Here is an 18,527-nt window from a genome sequence, read left to right as displayed (position 1 = left end):
AAGGAGGTGGAAGGAACACGACACAGGGATAGTAAAGGCAATGGCCGCCATCACGAGCCTCTCGGCAGCAACAAGGAAACAAAAGGTCTGAAGCAAGGGGAGCTTTGAACCCTAAAGGGAGTTGGTTCCCTCCTACCCCTAGAGCAGAAGACCCAGATGGAGGCCATAGAGTTGTTACTAAATGTGACTTTCTTTGCTGTATGATATAATAAGGGAAAAGGAAGACAGATATCTGTACCCACATTTGGAAGAGATAAGGCACACTGTTCCTAATTTTTAATTCATTTTCTTCTTGTGAATGAGCTATTCTTTCCAGTTACAACAGGAACCAGAAAATGGAGCTTAACTTTTATTTTAACATTTATTAGAATTAATACAGGGTCTCTAGCGGTCTTTGATCCCACATGGTACCAGTTCCAAGTAAGCCAGGAAATGTGCAAATCTTCAAAAAGAGGACAGCTAAATCTATCAGCAGCTTAAATAAAAGCATCAGAGTTTCTCAGCCACATGAATGCCTTGTCAAATAACTATTCCGGCTGAAATTAGATCTAAAGTAGGTGAGCAATATCCATGGCCGTAAATTAAAATTCTTATAAGCCACACCTTATTTAGAACCAAGAGCATGCATCAGCTATGGTAGCAGCAGTTCATGAATAACGGTGGCTGATGCCCCATTGGTGGGTAATGTCTAAGGTGTGTTCAGTCATAACAGGCCACACTCCAAGGACTTACAGGAACTGGTTCCGGTGGGAACTCAGAGCTGAGATGATCATTGCAGGCCTTCTGCTCACCTTTCTTTTAGTGTTCATCTGACTGAGAGAAAGAAACGACTCCAAATCTCAAATGAACCTAAAAGACTTTTTTTAATGTTTATTCATTTGTTTGATAGAGAGAGACAGAGCATGAGTGGGGGATGGGCAGAGAGAGAGGGAGACACAGAGAGACACAGAATCCGAAGCAGGCTCCGGGCTCAGAACTGTCGGCACAGAGCCCGACGTGGGGCTCGAACTCACGAACCGTGAGATCATGACCTGAGCTGAAGTTGGACGCTTAACTGACTGAGCCACTCAGGCGCCCCATCAAACTAACCTAAAAGGTAGTAACTTTTTATGTTTTCACTCTTATGTGGAGCCTGAGAAACTTAACAGAAACCCATGGAGGAGGGGAAGGAAAAAAAAAAAAAAAAACAGGTTAGAGTGGGAGAGAGCCAAAGCATAAGAGACTCTTAAAAACTGAGAACAAACTGAGGGTTGATGGGGGGTGGGAGGGAGAGGGGGGTGGGTGATGGGTATTGAGGAGGGCACCTTTTGGGATGAGCACTGGGTGTTGTATGGAAACCAATTTGACAATAAATTTCATATATTGAAAAAAAAAAGGTAGTAACTTTTGAGTTTGGGCTTTCCTTGAGTTGAAAGTAGTTTGTCGTTCTTACCTTTGCAAATCTGAATTGGCACTGCATAAGCACCTACACATTGCTTTCTCGCAGGGACTTTGCAAAGAGCACACCAGCTTCTCAGAAGACCCAGACAGCCGGGACCAGGGCAAGTAAGGTATGTTACCCAATTCTACCTGCCTCACATGTCCTTGGGATTTCTTTACCATCCAGACAAGAAAAATTGGCACCAAAAGGTATTAAAAAAAATCCTTTGTAAAGTTTGTCATATTTCAGTTTCAGATTCCCTTCTTGGAACGGTTAGTCTGTTCCTTGAAAAAGGAGCACCTTTTCATAGAATCGCTGCTTCTGGAAACAGCTAGGTAGAGGATTCTTGTCATACAGAGGCCCTTCTTGTATACCTGAAAGAGTGCCATAGGCTTGACAATATGATTTAGAAATTCACCCCTCCGTTATACGATAGGAAATTCTGCACCCCCGTACATCGGGGAAGGACGACAAGTACATGGCTACAACTATTAGGGGAAAAAACTCACTAAGTTTTCCAATCAGTCCATAGTCTGCCTAGCATCAAATGCTTCAGCCCCAGCAAGTATGATTACTCCAAAGTCTAAATGACAAGCACAAAGCTAAAGCCTGAAACCCGATTCTTCTTTTCAAAAGTGTTTAGTCTGCTCTACATTTAATAATAGGCTGCTACCTCATTGGGTTTCAGAGCTGCATTTGAGTTGTACGTTTGTCTATGTTTCATTTTCCTCAATGATAAAAAGGCAAGGAGACAAGTGATTAAAAAAAAAAAAAAACAGTAAAAGCAGAGTTCCCATAACATATCAGAGAAGAAGAATGCAAACTTCCTAAGCAAAATTGTCTTACCCACTGGTCTAATAGTCTCAACTATGGTCTCACTAAAGGACTATGTGAAGTAATTTTACATCATTTCGTATTAAATTGATGGTGGCTAGGAACACTATAAAAGCCCCACTAATTCAAACCACTTATAAGAAAGATCAGTTTGAATTAGTGACCATTCTAATTATAGGGTATTTTTTAAAAGGTAATGCATTTTTACTATTTGCATGACTCAGATTCAACCAACAAAACGTAGCTTAATGGAACTCCTGCAGAATGCTGCTCGAATCAATAGAGAAAAGGATTGGAATTAGCATATCTATTTTAGTAAGAGTTGGGGTTCTCAGAAAAGGCATTTTTCTTCGTTTTGATATTCTTTTTATAGTTATATTTATCCCGTGAATTTTTCAGCAAGTGCTTTCTTGAAAATTTCTTACTTCATCCCTATCCCTATCTGAGTTTTCATAATGTCTTAATTAAGAGGGCTTACATTAAATGAATTTTTTTCTCAAAATTTTTTAAATGTTTATTTATTTTTGACAGAGAGAGAGAGACAGAGCATGAGTGGGAGAGGGGCAGAGAGAGAGAGGGAGACACAGAATCCAAAGCAGGCTCCAGGCTCTGAGCTGTCCGCACAGAGCCCGAGGCGGACCTCGAACTCACAGACCGCGAGATCATGACCTGAGCTGAAGTCGGACGCTCAACCAAGTGAGCCACCCAGGTGCCCCTAAATGAATTTTAAAATAACACAATCCTTTATAAAAGCAATAATCAGTAACAACTGACAGAATTCCACGGAATTTTAGGCAGGCTCCTATACAATAAATGTGCCTTTTATTGAGTGTGAATATACAATAGGAGCAATAGGGTCCTCTCTGCAACACTGATGTTACTCTTTCCCGTATCTGTCCCAAGAGGCAGTGCTTCCATGGGACAAACCAAGGCAACTCTGATTTTTAAACAACAGCGGTGGGATGTTTAAGCGTTGGCCATGGTGTGGGTGATACAGGTCAGCGAGACATGAGACACTGGCACACTCCTGGATCGAATGCTGCAATCCATTTACTGTCTAGGTGGAGAGCTGGTGGACGAGAGGCCCTTGGGAGGGCCTTGAATCAACTAGCAAATGCTCTGACAAGGGCATCTCATATGACATAGGGCTCCAGAAGACAGATTCAGGTTTAAATTAATCAAGTATATAATCCACACCTACTCACGGTCAGCCATGGCCTAGCCAAAGTGTTCACAGCAATCAAGCCACAATGTTATTTATTTTTATTTTATTTTATTTATTTTTTATTTGTTTATTTTATTTGTTTTATTATTTTATTTATAGCATCCAAATTATATATATAAATATTTATAAGTTTATATATATTATCTCTTTATTATCGTATTATTTATTTTAATATTTGATTTATTGATTTATTGATTTTTAGAGCGAGAGAGAGTGAAGCAGAGAGAAGGACACAGGGAAAGAGAGAATCTTAAGCAGGCTCCACGTTCAGCGCAGAGGCTGACGAGGGGCTCGATCCCACAACCCTGGGACCATGACCTGAGCCCAAATCAAGAGTCAGATGCTTAACCGACTGAGCCGCCCAGGCAGCTGAAGCCATAGTTTTAATTCATGTGAGAGGAGCTGAGCTGGTGAAGAGGGTTATGAACACCAGGAGACCATGTCTCCGCAGGCCAGGTGAACTGAGGGATCCAAGGGGACCCTCTGATCAAGCCCCTGCCCTGAACCATGGAAGCTAAAGCTTCAGATTTCCACTCAGTCCCCAGCTGCCAGAGTTCTCCTCCACTCTTTGTCAAAGATGTTAGTTTCCAGATGGAACAGACTGGAAGCCGGTTTTTCACCTATAAAGAGTACTGCAGATCAAGGCCTCCGAGGTAATCAGGCGAATCATTCAAAATTCAATTTTGCTTGACCAGCTGGAAACATGAATGACAGGCTGACAACTCCTACTCACGCCCGTTGCCACTTGTCATAATGGAGGGGAAAATCTGATTTAAAACACACTCTTTGTTCCTGCAAATGCTAGTGCGTTAACATAATCTCTTTCTAAAAACTTTTGACTGTTTTCTCCATATGATGAAGAAATAAGCCAATAATGTGACACCAAACCATGTTCTTAGTGCATGTAGCTCAGCAAATCTAGATGTACAATGAGAAAATCATAGACAGGAACTTTGGACAAACTGCTTACCCTCCTGATCTTATTTCTTTGTGTGAAAAAAGTGGCCAAGATTAAATAACATAATGTACATAAAGCAGGAGGCACAATTATAGGTATAAGACAAGGCAATAAATGGTAGCTATTGTTATTATCATGCTGCCCTCCAATGCAAAGCCATTTCCGCCACCCTCTGTTCCATAGAGATCTGATGAATTTCAGTAGTGGGAAGTCACTGTGTACCTTCATCATCAATGGAAGAGGAGGTAAGTATGGTCCGTGTGTGTGTGTGTGTGTGTGTGTGTGTGTGTGTGTGTGTGTGTGCACGCGCGCGCACCCACGTGTGAGAGAGAGAGAGAGAGAGAGAGAGAGAGAGAGAGAGAGATTTACTTATTCAGTCTTTTTTTTAAGACCCTAGTTCATTCCAAAAAGAATTTGCAATGAGATGGTCACCTTTTCTCTGACTTTCCCTTTAAAATGCCCATGGATTATTATGTAGGTTTGTAGCAAACGGCCATGAGCAATGGATTTGGGTTCTGAGGTCATCCGGCTAATCATGATCAATCTCATGTTCTACTTCACTGAATTTCTTGCTTCTTGCTTTCTCCATGGTGAGAATTAGGTGTAGAGCCTGGAATTATAGATAGTCCCTTATGCTAGACTTAATCCAGGGACCCAATGGGGTTCTGAGGGACTCTACTGTCATTTACAGTAGATCTCTGCATTGAATGGGAATAAGGAAGGCGGAATGAGGAAGCCAGTCTCTCTCACCTCTCTTCCGTGTGTTTCGGCTGCACCATATCTGGTGTTGTGGGGTCACCACTTTCAGCCCCACATATTCAGAAGACAAAGAGAAAGGACACTGGAGCCCACAGTGCTGAGCATCAGGTCTTAGTTGAAATGCCACTAATGTGGAGGGGCCTTTCCTGACCTCCTTTAGCAGCCGGTTAGACACCTACTTCACATTGTCATGGTTCATCTTCACACTTGTCACTAACTCATTATTTATTAATCTGGGGGGAGGGGTGTCGTCAATTACCGCTCTTCCTCCCCACCCCCAGTAGAGTATAGTAAGTTCCACGGAAGTGGGGTCTCATCTGTCGTGTTCAGTGCCGCATCCCCAGCACCTAGTACAATAGGATCTTTGCAGACACTCAGTGTTTGTTGAATGAATGAATAAGTGATGGTGGAGAGACAACTTCAGCCCCTCTTTCCACACCTCAGCAGATGCCTGTTCCAATTTCCTTCCAAGTACACACACCAGTTGCCTCCAGCATTAATTGGGCTATGATGTCTTGCATGGAGGCGTTTAAAGGTGTGGTTTTGCGTATCTCTTTCTCAGATGAGATGTTGATTGGGTTTTACCTTTTGAGAAAAGGTCTGCAACACTCTTAAATTTCATGAAGCAAACTCTATCTTTTCAGGAAGCAAAATCTGTCATCTTCTAGGTCAATATTTCCACCATACTCACCCAATATGCGCGCACGCACACACACACACACACACACACACACGCATGCACGGACTTCTCATGTGGAATATTATTTGCTTGTCTGGCTATAAATAAAGTTGCACTTTGATTCCCATTTTGGCTTTTTCCTGTACAGGACCTGGGAACTCTGTAAATAAGTGGGGTTTGGGGCTTTTGACAGGGCGAGATTTGGGAATTCCTGAATGCGTAATCACGATGCCATTAAAATAGACCCAAACGCCATACTCTTTTAGCTCTAATACTAAAACTTGATCATAATTTTCAAACCAAACACATCTTTTGTCGCATAATAGCTGGTGATTTTACAACCTGTATGTGACAGTATAATGTTCTCAGTCGGCCCCCATTTCTGCCTTGGCCCCTAAAAATCTCTGATATCACAACCTCTCTCACCATGAAATTATCTTCACTCACAACAAGAACAGCTAAAGGGAAAGACTCAAGTCCATCATCATATCGGGACTCTGGAAATGTACCACATGAACCAAATAAGGATGGGAGGGCCAAGGTGGGAGGGTCTAGAAGTTTTCGGCTCAGGATCCACCACCACCACCCCATTCATGTACCAACTGGTACTGTCTCTTTAAACTGAGGTTTTATGTTTACTGTCTATCCATAAGAGCACTCATGCTAATAAAACATCATGACTGTCACTTTTACTACTCTGCCTTATGGCATGGCGCAGATCATTTACAATCATCTTGAGTAGTAAGTTGTACCTGGCCTGAATAAAATGGACTTTATGACAAAGCCAGGAAATTATTTCAGATCTGACAACGCTTTGGACACTTACCTTCAAAAAGCCTATCTGTGGCATCTCACTAATGTCTCTAACTATAGTATTTGCAATTAACGAAGGAGGAGGTGATTTTCCAAAATACAAGTTAACCAGATATTTTGAAATTAGTAATAAACATATATACCCCACTTTCTCTTTCTATGTCAAGCTCCACTTCATCTGAAATGAAATTTTGTGTAATTGGACATTGCAACAACAACAACAAAAAAGTGGCCCCCAGGGGCACCCGAGCATCTCAGTCGGTTGAGCATCCAACTCTTGATTTCGGCTCAGGTCACGATCCCAGGATGGTAGGATCGAGCCCGGCATCTGGCTCTGTGCTTACCATGGAGCCTGCTTAAGATTCTCTCTCTCTCTCCCTCTGTCCCTCTCCTTAGCTCGTGATCTCACTCTCTCTCTCTCTTTCTTCCCCTCTCCAAATAAATAAATAAATAAATAAATAAATAAATAAATAAAATCTGTTTACAGGCAATATATGTGTTCACACATCCTTAGTTCCTTTTTTTCGGACCTTCGGATGGGGCTCCTCGTAGGGCCATTCCAGCCGTATACCTGAAAGATACTACCTGGTCCTTACCACTAAGCCGCAGTATCTGCACATCATTTCTACTCCTTAACACACACCTCCCCCTGTCTTAACACTAAGAAGCCTATTTGGGGGCTTCCGCTTGGGAAAAATCAGAGGAGAACCGATAAATTTAAATATTGGGAATTGCAACATCTCCAGCCCTGCTACTTGCATATATATATATATGCTCATCGTTTAACGATAAAGTCGCACCGCTTCATAATGGGAATGACAGACGACTGACAGAACAGAAGAAACGATAAAAACAAAAGAACAGACGATCCCTCCTAACGCTTCTGGGCTTTTATAATTCTTGCAGGTCTACGCTTCTGCATCTCTGCTTCTAGGCGTAAGGGAAGATGAAACGAGTTCCGAAGAGCCAACTAGTTCGATCCAAACGAAGAGGCTGAGAGGTGGCGGGTGGTGGCGGAGGCAAGGAAAGACGCTGCCTTTGGACTCGAGATTCTCCTAAATCACAGCACATCCACACTACTGAAGAGTCACTGGCGGGTTTGTGAGACGTGTGGATGGCCCTGGCGCCAGGATTATCTGGTTGTCGATACAAACCGCTGAAGCCCGACAATGCAGCGGCCATGCCAGTCTGTGGGCGAGGACTGCAGAACGAAGGACCCTTGTCTTTGCCCCGGGCGGTAAGCCTGGGAGAGCTTCTCCATCTCCCTATGCCCCTTCTTCTCTATCAGTAAAATATGACTTGTAATAATAACCTGTCTGACAAAACTCTTGGAGGATTTACTAATAATAGGGATAATAAAATACTCGTAAAATTTAAGTGCCATAGAAATGCGAAATTATATGAGCCAGGCCTGCCAGGGCAGTCCGTTTCTCTTCTGATATCATTTAAAGCATGTTTATGGGCATATTATCTCTTTCATGATGCCAAGAAGACAGTGGCTTCGGTGAAATATTTCTAGCCTAAAAGGGTAACAGGAAACACTTCGATTACCCTGCCAGGGTTTGTGAAACACTTTCGCTGACATTCTTTCACTGGATCTTCACAATAAGCCTGTGAAATAGACGGGGCAGATAAAATCATTCCCATTCTATGTGGAAAGAAACTGAGGCCCAAAAGGGTTCACTGATGTGGCTCAGGGTTATCTGGCCGGTGGAGTCAGAGCCCATGCTAGAGTTCAGGTTTGCCCGCTCCTGGGCCTGCACTCTGTTTTAACTTACCGCCACCACCTATCAAAAATAGGAAGGAACAGCAATTACTTGATGGATTGCTATTATTATTTCTGCTCACATTTGCTGAACACTGGCTACGTTCCTCTGCATTATCATCTCATTTAATCTTCCACTTAGGAGGCAGGCTCTGTTTCTTTAAAAAAGTTTTCACTGACCACCACAATGCAAAGAGAGAGAGAGAGAGGGAGGGAGAGAGAGAGAAAGAGAGGAAGTTCCTTCTGCTAAAGTCACACGGCATTTTCCAAACACTCATCTGAAACATAGTCCTCGCGGCTAAATTTTCACACGTCCACGACATTGTGACATCCTCAGGAACGGAAATCGTATCAATCTTTGCACTTCCCATGGTGCTCAGGACAGCTTAGTGTGCATCACAAATGCTCAGTGAAGATGTTTTGCTTGACTGATTACAGGCATGTGATTTTTAAAATACTTAGATGGAGCCAACTTTCATAGTAATAAACATTTTACGTTCCTGAAAATGAGAAGTCCCAGCTCTCCAGTTATTTGAGTGAACACCACATTAGCTGATTACATTTTTGCTTACCATTATTTTAAGTCTCTGCTGTACCTTAGAAATATATGTCTTCAAGGCACGGCATTTGCCATTGGAAACTATCCTATCATAAGTTGAACAAGTATCTCCCGTGCGGCTGATGCTGTTCACCCAAAGCCTTTTTGCTTGATGGCTCCTTACCTGATAACATACTGTCTGTTTTTATTGAGGGAAACTTCAAAGTCATTTCATGCTTGTGCCTATGAATCATCAGATGGTCCTCTGTTGGGAAGCGCTGTCAGACAAATAGAAAAAAAAGGGGGGGTGGGAAGAGGGGAGAGGAGCCATTTAGTTTTATAACATATATTTGCCATCACAGAGAAAGAGATGTATTCAGCATTGCATATGTGACAGGCAAAACAAAAAATTAGTTCTGAAAAAGTGTGAAAGCATGCTAAGTTAAATGACAAATTATTTCTTGCAAGCAAATGGGCAGAGATGTTCCTTTGAATTGCACCCAAATATATGCATCATTATTGCCATTCTAGTTTACCGGGGGCTTAACTAGGTTGCAGTAAAATCTGGCTTAAGAGTAATAAGAAATTGAGACCTTTGCCTGCCATCATCTCTGGCTCCCCGTTCCTTCTCTGGGAATTCCTTTTAAAAACCTCTACTTCCTAGATAGTCTTCGAATATAGTCAACTGTCATGACTCATCAGTAAATTAGATATTTCCTTAGGAACTAGAGGTTTGCATCCGAAGGAAGACCCTAAATTTGTGTTTAAAGAATCAATGAGAAAGAAGAAATGAACACTATTGAAAGTATTCAAGTAATATATACAATAGAAATATGCTATACCTTCAAAGAATTCAAGTGTTTGAATGAATGTTCAATGTTTATTTATGTTCCCAAAGAAGCCAAGTAAAATTCTCTCATTTCTACCTCTACGTGGGAGAAAAACATGTCCAAAGTAGAAAAAAAAAAAATGAATTTAGACCTAAGTAGCCCCGGAGTTTCGCAAAACTATTTGGAACTTTTGTCTAAAATTAAGTCTAAGGCATAATAAGTATGCTACACATTATCTATAGATTAACCAAAAGTAGGAGAAATGCATGAAGTAGGAAAAGAATTTTGATTCACGTCAGACATTGGGAAAGAATTCTACGTCATGCTCAACTATTTGATATATACACCTACAAATGTGCACATGCCATTTGTTTGGTACGTTTCTGTTGATGATGACCTTGCACACTCATTGTGTGATCTTTTATAAGTATATATATATGACTTATAGTAACATGGCAAATCATTTTTAGGATTCTATATTCTGTACAGTATCGTAAACCAACACTTTATTATTAATTTTCAAAGAATGATGTTACAGTTATCAAAAATGCAGCTCTCAAATGTTTTCAGCTGTCTGGCTTCTAGTCATATAGTGGGACCGGATTTCCTGGCCCTCTTGTGGTTGGGTGGGGCCATGTGACTCGTTCTGCCCATGGAGTCATGAATGGAAATGACACGTTACTCATGTGTCAGCAACTAATTCGTGGTGCAAGACCATCTCCCCTTTAGTCTGGCAACTTACAATATAAGAAATAGTGGCTCCTCAATCTTCCTAAATCTCTGCAGGAATATGAAGAGCATTTTTGAATTCTAAAAGATTATGAAGAATGTCCTGCCAAGCTCCGATAGAAATGGATGCTTGCGCAATTGAAATTAGCGATTGTTGGTTTAAGCCATTGAAGCTTCGGGATAATTTGTTATTGGAGCAGATCCTAGCCTCCCCTGACTCAGACTGGTATGTTTTTGATAACTGAACTTAACAAAGTGTCTGCTTTACCAAAGTCAAATAAAAATACAACCAAAGGCAATAAACTCTGCTGAACATTTCCGAATCTTTGACAATTTAGAAAATCTCTTGGAGCTTCCCAGTCCCTTGGGATAGTCATTTTAAGTTTTGATCACTATTGCATACCGTGGTAGGCATCTTCTTTGCAACGTGTATAGATTTGGGTTCATATGAATGAGGGAATTCACTGCACTAAATCCTTTGGAATAAAAGTAGTTTGGGGAATACAAATCATTTCTTTATTTGTTATTTGTATCATATATATTGGCGCATTTAGAATCTGCAAAGCATGGTAATTATGTCAGATTTCTAACTACACAGAAGTTTGATTTGTAACAACAGGGGTTTTTGATGGAGCTTCATCTATTTTCTTGGTCCTTTATAACACCTTATAATATGGGACACTACCATGTGTGGTTTATAGACAGGGTAAACTTCTTAGTCTTTCTGCTAAAATCCTTACTTTAATTTTTACTGTGATATATATAATCAACAAACAACATGGCAATAGCCTTTACTTCGTATTTGTAAGCCATTTTTTGGCTCCATAAAATAACAGCCTAAAATAGAATATTAACCACAATACTTATTAAGTGACAATAATCTCCATAGTATGCCATGTTAACTATAAACCCCTCCCCAAAGAGACAATACAGGGCATCGTGGGTTTTTTTTTTTAATTTACCAGGAATATAGCAGCAAATTGTAAATAACCAAAATGTAGAGTCTACAACAGGTACACAGCTGAGAGAAGCCACTGGAACTCAAAACATGTTCATGCTGAGGGCAAAGGGGCAGTGAAATTAACAATGGAACCTGTGAGATCAGAAAGAGCAAAAGAAGCTTGTTTCTCTCGACTTCTGGGACAAAGCTAATGTATCCGGAGCCGTAACACAAAAAACCTCCCAGGTACTGTAGACCATTCCTAATGCAGCAAAGTTTCTTTCCATTGAGGGAAAAGGGGGAAACATCACCCCCAATGCAGCACAAGCACTGGTAACTCATATTTACTCTCCCCTTTCCAATCCCCGGCCATCCTTTCTTCTCTATGCAGGTTCCTAGGCTCTGGACGGTCATTACCATAAATGCCATGATCACAACAATTGGCTAACACTTGGCCGGGAGACCCTTGGAACCACTAGGGAACTATGACATTTCCTCAATTCTAACACGTCTTCAGCTGAAAGCTGCGCATATTTTTTTTTTTAAACAGCCTATCAAGAGAAAGAAACACATTAAATAAAAACATCAAGTTTCAGATGCATCTTTACGTTTAACTTTGGCAAGGGGTTGAGGGGGAAGGCTTGGAGTTTCACCGGGCAACCTAGAAACTACGGAAATCCTCAAGCCTCATTTTGTCCAACCGGTCCACTCAGCCTTCTCAGGGGAGAAGGCTGCTCCTTCACTGAGTTCAAGGTCATTGGAAATTCACCTCTTCAACCTTCACTACCATCGTCCTAGACTAAACCCCGCCCGACTAGCCTCTCGCTTAAAAAGAACCTCTCTCAGGCTGCTTCCTTCTCAGGCTACCATTATATCACTCTGTTTCCCGTCATGCCCTGGTGCTCTTGAAAGAGTCCTCTATGCTGGCCACCTCCACTGCCGCACCACCCACTCACTCGTTAATCCCTTCCAACCTGGTCCCCGCCCGGACTCCTCTTTCATAGGTCACCCGCCAGAACCCAACAGCCAAACCCAACAGCCTCTGCTCAGCCTCTCACTGCCCCGGCTCTAGCAGCGTCTGACACTGGTGACCACACGTCTGTGGCATTATTTATTTATACCCTGCCTGATTCCAAAAAGGAGAAAAGACGGCTCATAGCAACACATAAAACGGGCTGGGAGAGCATCAGCGAGAATCAGGGGACACCCGAAAGGGAAGAGGTCCAAAAAGAAACAAAGCTAAAGCCAAAAACGCAAACCATCGGGCGGTCATTCTCAACCGGGGGCCATGGTGGCCCCCAAGGGGACCTCGCCCCCAAGGGAGAGGTCAGGGAGGCTGCCGAACATCCTGTCACGCACAGGACAGCCCTCACAACGAAGAATCGTTCAGCCCCAAGTGCTAATAGTGCCAAGCTTGGGAAATCCTGCCACACGGTCCGTAATGACAACAGCAGTAGTAGCAACAACGGTGAACATTAATAGAGCACCTGTTATGTGCAGGCCCTATACTAAATACTCTACACGCAGTATCTCATCTAATCCTCACAACGATTCTGCCTGATGGGAGCCATTGGAGGCAAAGAGGTTTGATGTTTAATCTCCCCTCTTGAAGTTTAGATTAAGTGGAAAAACTGTGGGTTCTAGAAGAGTGATAGGGGGGTTATTTTACTCAAAGAGGAAAACAAAACAAAACAGAATTCAGCTCTGATGGTGAGCTAGTCCACCAGTAATCCAAAGGCCCCGTATCAAGTGACTATTGTAAAATCAGCGTCCTCCCTCCCCTTTCTGAAATAACAGTCCTGAACATCTGGTGGGCAGGATGCGTCTGGCTTACTTCCAGGGGGAAAGTTAAGGATGGAAGAGGCCAATGCTGATATATTTCACGGGGCTTTGAGGGAAGTAGTTCGAACTATTCAAAGTAGAAAATAATAATGATGAGGAAGATGATGGGGGGTGGGGATGGTGACGGGGGCTTTGACGACATCTTGGTGAAGAAAGCAAGCCCACAGCAGGCATGATTGGCAAGTGAGAGCTGCTTCCCTGTCAGAAGGCAGGTAGTCTCTGGCAAAACAGACCAAAGGATTCTCACACTCACCTGCGAACAGCCTGGGGCACTGCAGACAAACGGCCTCTCCTGCTCCAAATTCATCTTGGATTCCTCATAAATCTGAAGGGTCACGGGGAGAGGGAGGAAGGAAAACAGAAAGCCATGAATATCTCCTGCTTCTACCTAAGAAACAGGAGAAAGGCGATTGCTTGGAGCCCCTTGCAATGCCAGTCCCCAAATTAGACAAGATAAACGTTAACGTGAGCACAGGTCCCGCTGAAGTTCATTAGGCTTCCTGCAGTCTGCCTTCCTATTGTTCGCTTGAGTGCGTATTTATTGTACTTTGGAGAAAAATGCCATGGGGCTGTGCAGCAGAGATTCTGCCTCTGGAAAACCACCTGGACTATGTCATTACCTGGTAAGACCGCACCTGCGCAAGAAGATTCCAAAGTAAAGTTCACACCTGCCCTTTGGAGTTGGCGGGAGAGGAGGAAGAGAATGGGGTTGTCACCAGTGTGGTGACCAACCCTGAGCAGCAGTCACATAATTCACCCAGGATCGCCCCACCAAGCTTCAGGACAGCCACAGGATGCAAAATAGCCCTGCAGCCAGCTCAGCAAACGACCCCAGTGGTGAGCCATGATCTTAAATTCCCTTTCATCTCAGGCATTCACGGATGCCTCAACAAAAAGTACCCGAGTTATGCAGGGAGAAACAGAAATAAGAAAAGACGGAAAACGTCACCTGGGATATTTTGTTAATTTGGTTGCACAGGCTGATTTGAAATCAGTATTACATTAAGGCCATCGCCCATCTGATCTGCAGCAGTTATCTGGCGTAAGGTAGCTTTGTGGGGAGAAATCTCACGTTACGGTCTCAGGCATAGGTTAAATTCGAGTGTGGGTCTTTTCTTATGTAGGGGTGAGGTTCTGAGGTAAGCTTATGAGGCAAAACTTGAGCATAATCAAAATCACCTTGACAAATCCTCCCCCAACCCGATAAAAGTACATACACGTGGTTTTGTGGTTACCGATCTATACAGCAACATAAAAATTTTTTAGACATCACGAAGTACTATGCAAATTTAAGTTTCACAACTTAAACCGTCTTCTAAGTCACACTTTTCTTTCTTGCCAATTTTAGACTAGAGTTTAAATAAGCTACGTGTGCTGCTGGCGGGACGTGGCTCTCTCAGGGACTCATAGACTAAAGCCTATTGCTTTATCTCTGAAGCACAGGAAGGAACTTGCTTCCTTAAAATGGTACCTGCAGGTGATACCAAAGGAGTCCCAAGTCACCTTCACCCTTGAAAGATGGAACTCTGCTTCTACTCAAGAAATAGTTACCCTTTGTCCAAGGAAGCTTTATTATCTTGCAAAAAAACCCAACGCTAATCTGTCTGTCACTATACCCTTGCCCCAAACACTAACAGACTTCATATCTATTCTTTGGGAAACAGGTGCACGCTTTCACTTTTCTGAAATACCAAGCGAAAAGACTTGCCTTAGGCAACACTCCTGGTCAGATATTAAAAAACAAAACAAATTTACAAATGCAAATTCTTCTTCACACTGCTTCCTCTTCATACAATTTTCACTCAGTAAATACCCTTTCCGATCTGTGTCTGGATTGACTGCCCACTGGTCACTTACCAACGCAGCAACTTAGCATCATTTTATAGCTTTCCTGGGTCAGATGTATTGCTTAAATGATTTTACTCTATTATATGTGGAATGAGAAGTAAAAAAACAAGTATCTTTAGGAGATTTCCACTTGTCCCCGTCTGAGGAAAGTCATGAGCAATAATTAAAGTGACTTCTCAAATCACTTATCACGGAGCATCCCTTCTGTCCCCTGTGAATGCTGATTTACTTCTAAGCCTCAATATAAAGGGTGAGAAAGTGGTTTTGATCCAAGATAGAAAAAAACAACAGAGTAATTGAGTTATCCATTAATTAAATATGCTTTGTCTTTCTAGTAAATTTTTAAATGCCTTCCTGGAACTTTTCTGTCTCTGTGACCATGATCTGCCTAACTGGGGCTGGGTCATTTCATTGCTTCAGGCCTCAATTCCCCCTCTTTACAATAAGGCTATGAACATAATCTTCGGCTCCTTCATTCCTGTATCACACTGATCAGTGAGGAGGCCTGTAAGACGTGCCCAAATTATGGAGAAAGGCCTCTGTATTTATTTATTTTTTTTCAACGTTTTTTTATTTATTTTTGGGACAGAGAGAGACAGAGCATGAACGGGGGAGGGGCAGAGAGAGAGGAAGACACAGAATCGGAAACAGACTCCAGGCTCCGAGCCATCAGCCCAGAGCCCGACGCGGGGCTCAAACTCACGGACCACAAGATCGTGACCTGGCTGAAGTCGGACGCCCAACTGACTGCGCCACCCAGGCGCCCCGAAAGTTCTCTGTATTTAAGGGGGTGTGTGTGTGTGTGTGTGTGTGTGTGTGTGTGTGTGTGTTTGGAGGTGGCTGGTGGGGGAGGTTCTGTGGACAAGTGTTACTTAATCCTCACCATAACGTTAACTATTCTCTACTTATAAAGGAGATCTGAATCTGGTATAAGGTGAGTCTTCCTTGGATGCCACCTAAGACTTTTAGTCGCTAAGGTAACAAAAGAATGCCAATACAACAAAAGAAAACCAATACTAAGATTATCTGACAGTAAAAAGGGAAAGCTCCATATAAACGCATTTACGGCATACGTCCGGAAGTAGTAAGTAGTGACAATAATTAGATTAATGTCCAACTAATAGCAGTGGTCAAGATTGGAAGTGCCACTACTGAAGGTTGAAAGAGATTCATTAAAAAGCCAAAGTGAGGAGAGAGATGGGCCAAGCCCTGCCAGGTAAGTATGAGAAGAAAGTATTTTTCTACCGTAATCACAACTCTACCCCACACGCTGGTTCACCAAAATGCCGACTTTCTCCGTAAGTTCAAGCCTACAATGGGAATAATCTAGCAATTCTGGTTGGTATCAGCATGAGCTATTTTATCTTAATTGTTGGCTACAATGTGCCATAACCAGTGGGTAACATGCATAGGAGCTGCAGCAGATGCCACGGACTTAGACTATGGTGTGGATGCTTGAAGACGGAATAGGCCCCAGCCGTAGAGAGTTACTCTGTCTTATTGAGCCATCATGGTATGGATGTTACGTTTACAGCCATATGATTAATCAGAGAAATACAGGTTGCCTTCAAATAGTTTAGATGTCAGTCAGCAGTATATTCAGCTGAGTTGCGACTGTCATTTTATCATTCTATGTTTTAAACATGAATGAAGCTGTACTAATTTATCATATGCTACGGATCCCACGGCCCAAATGTTTTGGCAACACGGTGCCGGAATGAAAGTCCTAGGGTAAAATGGCAGTTGCTAAAATAAAATAGGCTTAAGTGATTAATAAAGTCTACGGTGAGTGGGTGTGTATACAGAAGTGTGTGAACCTCAACTGCTTTATTTTGACGCACTGCAGTTCCCACATTCAACCCTCGGCAAACAGCACGCCCTTGCTCATTGCTTGCTGTGTGGGTGTTTGTGATGGTTTTACTAAATGGTACCGCTCTACCACACGGGCTTCATTACTTTTATCAACTAGTACGATCTGGTCTGATGTATTAGTGAAGAACCAGGTCTCTTTTTATGGTCTATTATTATGGTTCTCTTCCAGCAAAGAGTGTGATCACTATTCTCTCCAACGGACTCCTACGAAAGCCCCGCAAATCTTTTTCTTCTTATCATCCACTGAGTGGGGCAAATCACTCAGACATGATTTTAGCCAGCTTGTTCTGCATTAGGGCCTCCGAAGTCATGCCTCAACCTCTTATTTCCCATTCTGCTGTTTTACCAGCTGGGACATTTTAATGAACCCAGTTTTGTTTGGCAGTCGCCATACCCCAGGCTCCACTGCGTAGAGTTGACATGGTAGGCGTTCAATAAATATTTGTGGAATGGATAATGAATCCTGAATCATCATCATAAACCACCCCAAACAGCTTGCCTTTTCTCTACTCCTAAGGCAGTGGTTCTCAAACTTTTGGGCCCAGAACCAAATTTTCAGCAAGGCGAGAGGTTGTGCAGACCCCTTGTTCCACTCGTTCTCAGTTATGGCCAGGGAAGACAGTTCACCAGACTTCATGAAAAAAGATGTCAAAGTTGCTTTTGGTGAAAACACTGAGATGAGGCTAGTTTCCATTAAATTTCACATGTAAGCGTCTTAATTCACTCTAAGTTCGGTCTGTTAATATTGCCATAGACAGTGAGGCCACTGAAGACCAGTCTCTCAGCCATGTGCTGGCTACTTATGATCCCTACAGAGCACCCGTTGAGAAACACTGAGTGACCCCATAAATTTGGTTAGATACAGTCATAATTGTGGCAGACACTATCTAATCATTTAGGAGTTTCTAAACAGTTCTATTTTTTGTTCCTCTTCTCCAAAGTTCAGATTCAATGTTCACTTAGAACAAATGCCTTATGAGTCTAATTTCCCCTCAAGTTTTTGGAAAACAACACAAAACCCTAATAACAAACCCTAATAGTACATAAAGTGAGTAGAGGTTTTTCCCAGTTGACAAGGAGATGACAGGCTTGATTTACAATTCAAACCCTCAACTGCCACTGGATTCCTCAGCCTTGAAATGAGCAAGAATCTCTTTCATTGTTCAGTGTTTGACCCCACAAATTCCTCCTGGTCTAAAATGGGAAATCTTCCACAATGGCTGATGCAATCCATTCAAATGCTTTGCCAGGCATTTAGAGATATACTTGGAATTACCATTTCATGAAAGGCAAATATTGCAAAAAACAAATGTTACCAAAAACTTGGACAGTCTACACAAATTTCTATAAATATGTATTTTAAGCGAGGGCAACAACCGAGCTCAAAGGGAAAAAACCTACATCAACGAAGTTTGCTATAATCAGCCAAGAGTGATGCTTCCCTGTGTGAATCATAGGAAGCTGATACGGATCCT

General features: G+C 42.4%; 1 protein-coding gene across 9 annotated transcripts in view; it reads right to left on the bottom strand.

The window, feature by feature from the left end:
* Positions 1–18,527, bottom strand: part of CREB5 (cAMP responsive element binding protein 5) — a 495,995-nt gene that overhangs the window by 318,828 nt on the left and 158,640 nt on the right. For 7 of the 9 annotated variants that reach the window (XM_045052533.1, XM_045052534.1, XM_006929280.5 and 4 more), the window contains 2 exons: positions 13,586–13,657; positions 9,176–9,269 (listed from right to left, as the gene is read on the bottom strand). In XM_045052533.1, coding sequence (XP_044908468.1) covers positions 9,176–9,269; positions 13,586–13,639 — 148 coding nt within the window. In that variant the 5' untranslated portion in view covers positions 13,640–13,657. Of the gene's footprint in view, positions 1–9,175; positions 9,270–13,585; positions 13,658–16,063; positions 16,083–18,527 lie in introns of those variants that run through there. The other 2 variants (XM_045052532.1, XM_045052539.1) reach the window with 2 other exon arrangements.

The sequence above is a fragment of the Felis catus genome, chromosome A2, assembly GCF_018350175.1.
Source record: "Felis catus isolate Fca126 chromosome A2, F.catus_Fca126_mat1.0, whole genome shotgun sequence".
Taxonomy (NCBI): Eukaryota; Metazoa; Chordata; class Mammalia; order Carnivora; family Felidae; genus Felis; species Felis catus.
The sequence above is the reverse complement of the archived record's forward strand: the minus strand, read 5'-3'. Positions and strand labels throughout refer to the sequence as shown.